The 9,077-nt window shown below is 61.1% G+C and overlaps 1 protein-coding gene across 1 annotated transcript; it reads right to left on the bottom strand.

Moving 5' to 3' along the window:
- Nucleotides 1-1,091: 1,091 nt before the first annotated feature.
- Nucleotides 1,092-6,744, bottom strand: CFAP45 (cilia and flagella associated protein 45). Its single transcript, XM_026867151.1, has 10 exons — nucleotides 6,583-6,744; nucleotides 4,420-4,561; nucleotides 3,775-3,945; nucleotides 3,338-3,516; nucleotides 3,044-3,173; nucleotides 2,632-2,778; nucleotides 2,249-2,362; nucleotides 1,803-1,996; nucleotides 1,443-1,667; nucleotides 1,092-1,265 (listed from the first exon to the last, which is right to left on the bottom strand). Exons 2-10 carry the CDS (start codon nucleotides 4,525-4,527, stop codon nucleotides 1,142-1,144), a joined length of 1,392 nt encoding a protein of 463 aa, XP_026722952.1. The 5' UTR covers nucleotides 4,528-4,561; nucleotides 6,583-6,744; the 3' UTR covers nucleotides 1,092-1,141.
- Between the last annotated feature and the right edge of the window lie 2,333 nt (nucleotides 6,745-9,077).

The following is a 9,077-nucleotide window of genomic DNA, read 5'->3' as shown; positions in this document are numbered from 1 at the left end:
CCCGCCGTGACGGGGCCGTGGCTCACCGCAGCTCGAGGCTCCTCGCCGGCCCGGCGCTGGCTCCCTGGCCCGGTGACTCCTGCATTCCTCAGCACAGGGAGCCCCGCTCGCTCGCCCAGGAAGGGTGGAGAAGCCGCCCCACCCCGGCTGGTTGCTCGCCGGTGGTCACAGCCCCTCGGTGCGGTGGCTTTGAAACCCTCTGGGCTGAGCCTGGCCTAGAACAAGGCTGTGACCGCCTGGCCAAGGCTGTGACCGCCTGGCCGAGGCGGTGACCAAGAGTGACACGGTGTGTGGGTGCTGGGGACCGGGGATGGGCTGGCGAGCCCAGCACCGAGCCCTGCAGATCACCGTGGGTCGGGCACTGGTGCCAAGCCCCGGGGGCCCCAGAGAGCTTGGTGGCCGTGGGGACTTGCTCGGGGTCAGGTCTGAGGTGGCAGATGCTCTGCAGAGCCAGCGAGGTGTTCCAGCCCCTGCCCCAACAGGGATGGCACAGAGCCCCAGGGACAGGCAGCAGCTGGAGGAGAGACGGGGAAGGAGCAACAAGCATTTCGTCCTCCCTCCCTACCCAGCCTGGAGGAGGCCCAGGGCTCACAGCAGAGTCCTCCGAGCTGTCCCCCTGCCCTGGGCAGTCTCGCCTTTGCCAGCTCTCCTTATTTTCCAGCTGCTCTGACAATTAATCAGAGCCACTCCTACAGGATCCTAGCCCTCTGAAGCTGCCAGTCCCTATCCAAAAGGATTTTAAATGTTTGCATCATGCTCCGGTCTCTTTGCTTTGCCCCTGACAAAGGCCGCTGCCGCAGGGCCTGGAGGTGACACCTCGGTGAGAAGGTGGCACTGCCAGGGTTGTGTGTGAAGAGCCTGCCTGGCTCCTGGGGACCCTGCGTGGGCTGGGAACACCCACACTCCGAGATGTGCCGAGGGCCTGGGGATGCTCCCGAGGACAGCGAGGGGGTGTGGGGAGACAGGCAAGGGGCAACCTCTGTCCTGGGAGTGGAGCAGGTGGGACAAGGAGCCTCCTGGCTACTTCAGCCCCAAGGGCAGCTTCTGGCCCACAAACCTGAAGCAAGAGAAGGATGAAGGACACTGTCTGCTCCATAAACACTCTGTTCATAGGAAACTCAGCCTAAGAAAACAGACTCCCCTAAGTCAGAGGCGAACCGGAGCCCTGCTCCTCACAGGGCTGAGCTTGGCCTGGGGCTGTAAGTGTGAGGCTCCGGGCCCTCCGCTCCACCTGGGCGCAGTACTTCTCGGGGATGCCGGAGGCTCTGTGAGAGGAAAGAAATCATCAGGCCCCTGTGCTACACCGGAGCTGAGCTTTGGGACTGCGGCCCCGAAGCAGAAGCTGTGAGATGTCCCAGGGGTCAGGAGATGGAGGGAAGCCAGAAGGGACTCAGGGACATGGAGGGAGCCAGGGAAGTAAGCGGCCGCTGGCAGCACATCACCTGAGCTCCTGCATCTTCTGCTGCTTGAGCTGGGCAATGCGCTGGCTGCGCTGGCGGGCCTCCTCCTCCAGCCGCTGGCACTCCTGGAAGGCAGCCGCCCGCTCCCGTGCCAGCTGCTGCTGACGCTCCTGCATCTGGCGCCGGACGTCGTGAGCATGGGCGAGCTGCAGACTTGCCCTCCGTGCTTCCTCCACCGCCTCCTTCTCCATCTGCTCCTGCTGAGCCCTGCAGGACAGCTCGGGGCAGGTGAAAGGCCGCGCTCCAGCGGACCCCTGCCCCTGTGTCGCCCGCCCCAGGTCCCGCTCCACAAGGCAGGGCCCAGCCGTCTCGCCAGCGAGCTTCCAGCGTCGTCCCTCTCACCTGAGCATCCTCTCGAACTCGTGGCGGTCCTGCTGCACCTGCACGGCCATGCTGTGCTCGCGCTGAGCAACCTGCTCCAGGCGGCTCTGCTTCAGCACCTGCTCCATCTTGGCCGCCTTCTGCGCCGCCTCCTTCTCCTTGCGCCGCCACTCTCGCTCGGCAGCCTCCTGGCTGCGCTTGGCCCTCAGCGCGTCCTGCCGAATGGGGAGAGCGCTGACGCTGGGGGTCATGGCAGCACACTCCCCCGTGGGGGTATGGAAGCACTTGACCGTGGTTTTGCCTCTTCCAGCGCCGTGGCCAGCAGTGCTCCAGGACATCACGTCTCCAGGGGCTGGTCCAGACCTGCAAAGCCCCACAGACCCACCACATCCCGCCTCGCTGGGGTGGTGATGAGGAAGGTGGCGAGTAAGCCAGCGCAGAAGGTGGCGTGTCAGCAAGCTGCTCACCTGCTCTGCCTGGTGGTCCTGGGCTCTCTCTTGCATGGCCCTCAAACGCGCCGTCTCCTTCTCCTTCTCCCAGCGGATTCTCTCCTGCTCAGCTTCAAACTTGGCCTCACGCTCCTGCACAGAACAGACCCTCATGGCAGCTCCCGGCAGCACCTCTGCTGCCCGCTAAACCTCTGCGCCCTGCTAAACCTCTGCGCCCTGCTAAACCTCTGCTGCCCGCTAAACCTCTGCTGCCCACTAAACCTCTGCTGCCCGCTAAACCTCTGCGCCCTGCTAAACCTCTGCTGCCTGCTAAACCTCTGCTGCCCACTAAACCTCTGCTGCCTGCTAAACCTCTGTGGCCTGCTAAACCTCCACCAGTGCCACACTTGCTCAGCCATTACCATTTTCTGCCTCTGGTACTCAAGCACCCGCTCATCTGCCATCCTCTCCTGCTCCCGCTGCTCCTCTTTGCGCCTCTGGTTCTCGTCATTGATGCGTTTAATCTCAGCCTGGATTTTCTTCTGTTGCTCCTGTCTCCGCTCCAAATCCTGAAAGCAGTGCAGAGGGTCCCAGGGTGACAGAAGTGCCGCAGCACAAAGTGCTCCCTCGGGTCTCCCCACAGGCCTTCACAGGGGCCCAGCAGCTTGGGTTGTTTTCTGAGGATGCCTCAACTTCCCCAAGAGACCAGAGCTTTAATTCTCCAGCTGTTGTCTCCACACACCAAGTCTGACTTTCCCAGCACTGGGTCACACTTCCAAGAAGGTGAAAATCTGACTCCAGCCCCCCCCCTCCCCAGTGGGTCACTGGTTGCACCTTCAGGTCCTCCATCTTCAGCTGCTCCAGGTACTCCCGCACCTCCTGCGCCTCCTGGTCCCGTTGCTCGGCTCTCAGAGCCCGCTCCTCCGCATTCTGCTCTATCTGCTTCACCAGCTCCTGCCTCCCTCTGGAAAGAAGGGAGCAGAAGGGTTCCCTCTGGCTCTGTCCTGCTCTCAGAAGCAGAAGCACTGGCACAGACATCGGTGGCGTGCGCTGCCTCGTGCCGCCCGGTGCAGCTGCAGACGGGGGTTGTGTGGTGGTGGGACCAGGGCAGATGCCTCTGCAGCAAACCTGAGCAGCTCCTGCTTCCTCCTGCGCTCCAGCTCCTCCTGCATCGCGTCGGCCCTTTTCCTCTCCACCTCCATCATCCTGGCCAGGCGCTTCTCTTCTTCCTCCAGCTCCCTCGCGATGAGCTGCTTCTCGAGGATCTGTGCGTCACGGATCATGTGGCACTTGGCACCAAGGATCAGCTGTGGGGACAACAGGGCTCCTGGTCTCCAAGCCAGACTGGGCAGTGGCAGCAGGGACATACACACAGACGAGGAAGAGGAAAAGGGAAGGAGAGGAAGAGCCTGGCAGCAGCCAGCAGAGAGGGGGTTGGGTCTAGGGCGGCTCGGTGAAGCTCGTGGGGGCTCTCACAGCCCGCCCGAGCAGGCAGCCCAGGCAGGTCAGGGTGCTGGCAGGAGGCCCTGGGGTGCTGGGTGGTGCCAGGGAGCCCCTGGACCTACCTCGCTGAACTCCCTGATCTCGTCCTCCTGCTCCATGCGCATCCTGCTCGCCCGCTGCACCAGGTGCCGGGCCCGCTCCTGTGCCACCTCCTCCAGCTCGCTCAGCTTCCCCACCTGCTGCTGCAGCGCGGCCTTCTGCTTCGCCGCGCTCTTGCGCTCGCTCACCGCCTCCTGAGGGGACAGGGAGGGCTGCTGAAAGCCCGGTGCCCCCCCCCGGGACAGCCCTGCAAGGCTGAGCCCACCCGAGGGGGCAGCTGGGCTCACGTAGGGCACAGCAGGCTCCTCCCGCCCGGGTACGGGGCTGGGCAGCCCCTCCTGCACCCCCGCTGAGACACCCCCACTCCCTTTGCAGGGTAAGGGAAACCCCCCTGGGGGAGCAGCCAGTGTGGGACCCCTTCCCACCCATGGACTGGGCAAGCCCAGGGATCCCGCACAGCCCCCCGGGCTGGCGATCAGAGCTGGCCCGAGGCACAGAGCTGTGCTGGGCCCTGCACGCCGTCCCGGCAGCCACAGGGGTGAAGGAGGTGAGAAGGTGGTGGCTCCTGAGAAGAGAGCTGGTGTCTCTAACTGGGTGCATCCGCCTCTGGCCGCAGCCCAAGACCTGTCAGCAAGCAGGTAAAGAGGGGTCAGGGGGGAAATGCCTACGAGAACAGCTTCCTTCTCCGCTCTGAGGGCTGCCAGCTTGGCCTCTCGCTCCTCCTTGGTCAGGACTCGAGCTGCTTCTTTAATGCGCTGGAAATCCTTCTGACCCATAACGAGGGACGCTGCTGGGCTCTCTGCAGGGATGCTGGTGGTGCAGGACACAGGGAGAGAGCAGTCGGTGGCACAGGAGTCTCCGGCAGCTCCCTCCACCCCTGCCCCGCTGACCTCCCTGCCTGGGCTGCCCGCACCGGGGGCGGCAGCGCGGCCCCAGGACCAGGAGTCACCCTGGAGCAATGCAGGAAGCGCCTGAGCTCGGGGACCTGACTGTTCTGGTCAGGGGGAGGAAGAAAGAGAAAGTGGAGGGAAAGTGGCACCACGGTGTGATGCACCGGGACAGGGTACGCGTCAGGGTGGCCAGGGGCTCCCAGGAAAACCCCAAAACATTCAGCATGGGCCTATGAAAACATTCAGCCCCAATGAAAAAAAAATGCTGAAAGTATTTCAGTCCAACTTGACTTTTCCAGCTCTCATTTGGGAAAATTTTGACCACTGCCCTCAGCCCTTCTCCAGCCGGACACCTGCCCATCCCTGCCCCTAGACTAGCTGTCACTGCTCCTGCGTGCCAGATCAAAGCCCTGCGGAGAGATTTTGGGGGGCTGAAGCTGCCTTTTCGCTCTAATGACACTCAGCCTGCTCAGGCTCCGGCTCTGCCCAGCACAGCTCAGCTCCGGCTCCGCTGCCCCCGGAACCTGCCCAGCGCGAGAGGAGGAAACGCCGTGCTGCCCAAACACGGGCACCCGCTCCCCTCCAGCCGTCACCCCGGCGCTGCAGGACACTGCTGTGCCACGAACTCTGCCCGTGACTCACGCTGTGGTTTAGAGGAAATCACTGAAGCTCTTGGTGCCCCCATTTCCCCACTTGTAAAAATGTGGATAATAATACGGGGCTGTTTTCCAGGGGAGTTGTAAGGAGTTAATTACTCTTTGTATTACTCAGATACCATGGTGACGCGTGTGGTGTAGGAGCGTGTATTAACCAAATGCATAGAGCACTTTGAAGATGTTCAGGACTAAGAATTTACTCATTATTATTGTGTGTCACCTTTCATCCACCCTTGTGAATATGAACAGATACCTGCATAATGATTGTTGGAGAGCTGCATCACAGCATCGGATTCCAGGACACTTTAAAGAATGGCTAATGGTCACAACGGCACTAATAAATTTAATGATACAGTGGCCGCTGCTTCAGTTGTCCCAGTGTTTGGGTGACCAGCCTGGGATGTCTAGGGCCTGATTTTCAGGAACTAAAACCAGCACAGACAGTTTCTATTAGCTTCAGCTGGAGCTGTGGCCGTGCGACACATCTGGAAACCGGCCCTCAGCTTCAGCAGAAGGGTCAGACAAGAAAGTCAGCGCATGAAGCCGGGTACCGAGAGCCTAAACCAGCCTCAAAAGCCTCAGCCGGTGCCTCGGCACCATTTCACTCTCCACAAAACCCAAACCCAAACCACCTGCAGGGCGGGTGTCACGTTTTATGGGGTGTAAGAGCATTACACGGAGGTTCAAAACAGGAAGCAAAGATGAACCTTGCAGAGAACAACTACAAGGAAAATTTAGGCAGGTCAAAATTAGGTTAAATTGGAGCTGGCCGGGATAATGGCCCTATTCTTGTCTATGTGCTGCAGGCTTTTAACGAGGTGTAGTAATTAGGGCCAGGGTTCTTACAGTTCAGCCTTGCTTATAAAACGTCCTTGTAGAGAAACGCGGAGTGGCTGGTGCGCAGGGGCTGCGGGTGACGCTCCGCCACCCTCCTCGGACAGGGCTTTCGGGTACTGGGGCACGGGAGCAGTGTTTGGTACGTGACGGGGGGCAGGTGCCACCCTGCAGGGCTGTTCAGCCCAGAAGGAGTTTTTCTGGCTATTGAGAAGGTTTTATGTTGCTTTTTTACTGGTTCTGACAATGATTCAGTGCCCCTGTAAACGCTCGGTGCTCAGCACCTGCCAGAGCCGCGCTGCCACCCAAGGCACCGGAGCGCCGCTGCCTGTCCCTCCTCCCCGAGATGTCCCGGCCGACGTGGGACGAGCTCTGCACACCACGACAGTGCTGTGACAGCCACGCGGGGCCCCGGGAGCTCCCCAGAGCTGCCACGCGGGCACAGACTCACATGAGGTCACGGATGGAGTCCTTGGTGATGAGACGGGTGGTCTTGGGCTTGCGCCTGCCAGTGGGTGACACTTTTGGGAGAGTCTGCACATCCCGAAGGATCACAACGGGGCTGTCGGGGCACGACTGCTGCAGGGTCTGCAAGAAAGGACGGCGTTTGCTTGGGTTTTATTGTCACTGGCCTGTGCCCAGTTCTCTGTCCCCGGCTCCCGGGCATGGAGGTGCTCTGGGCACGAAGCCACAGTTCTCCTGAGCTCTGACATACACCCTCTCACACCACCAAGGCCACTGATGTCTGGGCACAGGAAGGGTTTTTTTGTCTCAGCAGCCCCAGTTCCAAAGGCCCAATGAGGACATGGGGAAACCAAAAGCACCCCTACAGCACTGGTTTTACTATAAAAATCTGGGCATCAGTCTCTCGCCCAGATCTGAAGGATGAGCTGAGAGCGGCTTGTTCAGGGCAAGACCTCACTCAAGCTCGAGCATCCCCTCAGCTACCTCGAGCTGATGGCAGCTGCCCCCTGCCCCGCTCCTCACTGTGGCCACCAGCGCCTCTGTCCTGAGCCCCACGGCCTTGGGAAAAACTGGGTGAAAACCCACCCAGACCGACCCAAACTCCCCAGGAGCTGGCCGGGGTGTCCCGGGGAGGGGGAAGTGGGGGCAGCTCAAGGTCTGGCCATGTGGGCAATCGACTGGCATACAGCACTGGGCAGAAACCAGTCCTCCCAGTACAGCCTGGACTGGTGCCGGTCCCCGTGCTCAAGCCAAGACTGCCACCTAGTGAAGTGTCACCCCGTGGCGCAGGGACCCTGCTCCGCACCCCCGGGCAGGGTGGGAGCAGCCGAGGGCTGTCCTGGACACAGACACGCGTGGGGCTGCCCGCGGGAACCTCTGATCCAGCCTCGGAGCCTCGGGCAGGCAGGAACAGGCGTCCCGGCCGCCCCGGGGTGAAGCCGCTGACGATCCCATGGGAAGGAGTATTCCGGAGCGGAGCAGGCACCAAGCAAAGCTCCGGCAGGCAAGTGGGACGGTCCCTGGCCGGCAGACCCCGGCCTGGCAGGGCAGGTTTGGCTTCCCAAGACCTGGGTCACCTCCCGGATCCCAACCGTGGTGTAGATGTCCCAGAGAAATCCTCACCGGTGTCAGGGAAGTGCAAGAGCCAGTCTAAGGTACACACAGATGTGTGGTTTCCCTTGGACTTCCGTTCACTTGTTCAGCTTTAAAGTTCTGAGCGGCTGCTGGAACAAATCCTGCAGCCGTCTGGGCACGGAGCGGTTCCCTGGGAACCTGCTGCCGGCAGTACTCCCATTTTATGGGTCTGATGGCCCCGAAGCACAGGCTCTCCCACAGCCCAGCACGGCAGATACGGGAGCAGCTTCCCAGCCACCGCGGGCCCCAAGCACGAGCTGTTGAATTAAAGGGTTTGGCTCTGAAACACCCGTGCAAACAGAGATAATAGTGTTATTCATTGCAGCCAGCCCGCACGTGGTCCCGAAAGCCAGGAGAACTCTTTGGACTAGACCTGGATTAATCTCAGGGAATTCAATTAACACCCATATGAGCGTTACGATATTTTTATCTAACTGCCTTGAAGGCTTCCGAGATAACAGACCATAAACCTGCCCGGGGCTCCTCGGCTCACAGGCACACAGACCCGGCAGCGCTCCCAACCTCCCGCCCCATGAGGCAAACCATGCGCAGAGCCTCCAGTTGGGAGCGGAGGTAATCTTCATTACAAGCTTCCTTCCTTGCCTCTGAACAGCCAAGGGGTTTTGGCAAATCTCTTTGGACAGATTTGTTTCAAGAGATAAAGCCCAGGAGAGAAAACAACGGCCACAAACAGCCCCCACCATGGAGGGACAAATGCCTGAGCACAGCGTGGTCCCCTCGCGGCAGCTGCTCGCTCGCTGCGGCCCCGACAGAGACGCCCCCGACGTTTTATCAGCCGAAGAGATGGCGAGTGCGAGGCAGGCCGAACCGCGGCGGTGTCTGGCCCGGCCCTTGTGCCCTAGTCTGTGTCGGAGGCAACACAGAGGGTGGGGAGAGCCGATGGCTGCTGCCACGGACCCGGCCTGCCACAGGGAGAGCCCCTGGAGAGCCAGAGGAGGGGGGGGCAGCAGCATGGGAAGGACGAACAAAATGTCACCCTGGAAAACGCCATCATGCGCCTCAGCGGGTGCAGCTCTCCCCAGGCCCTCCTGCGGGGGCCGGGACAGCCGAGGGACGGGCACGGAGGAAGCGAGGCCTTTCCTTACGGGACTGGAGAGGAAAGAGCTGCCGCTCTGTTTATCTCCTCTCGGTGGCCAGGGCATGGGGCCAGGAGGTCAGAGACCTGCAGCAATTTTGCCTCGTCTCCAAGGGGACTGATTTCGTAGCTCCCTGATGAGTATAAATATGTTGGTAACGAGCTGCTCTGGAAGCTTCCAGGCCCCGCTCCGAGGACTCTGTATCTCTCACAGGAAATAACGACAGACTGCCTGACACCAGCTCCTCTCC

This window comes from Athene cunicularia, unplaced genomic scaffold, assembly GCF_003259725.1.
Source record: "Athene cunicularia isolate RWA unplaced genomic scaffold, athCun1 SCF_186, whole genome shotgun sequence".
Taxonomy (NCBI): Eukaryota; Metazoa; Chordata; class Aves; order Strigiformes; family Strigidae; genus Athene; species Athene cunicularia.
This window is presented reverse-complemented; position numbering and strand designations above follow the sequence as displayed.

Excerpts from the sequence above, each read along its gene's own strand:
- CFAP45 (XM_026867151.1), bottom strand. The coding sequence starts at position 4,527 with ATGGGTCAGAAGGATTTCCAGCGCATTAAAGAAGCAGCTCGAGTCCTG. Across the intron at positions 3,517-3,774 it reads AGATCAGGGAGTTCAGCGAG|CTGATCCTTGGTGCCAAGTG; the intron begins GTAGGTCCAGGG and ends TTGTCCCCACAG. Across the intron at positions 1,668-1,802 it reads GAGTTCGAGAGGATGCTCAG|GGCTCAGCAGGAGCAGATGG; the intron begins GTGAGAGGGACG and ends GCTGTCCTGCAG.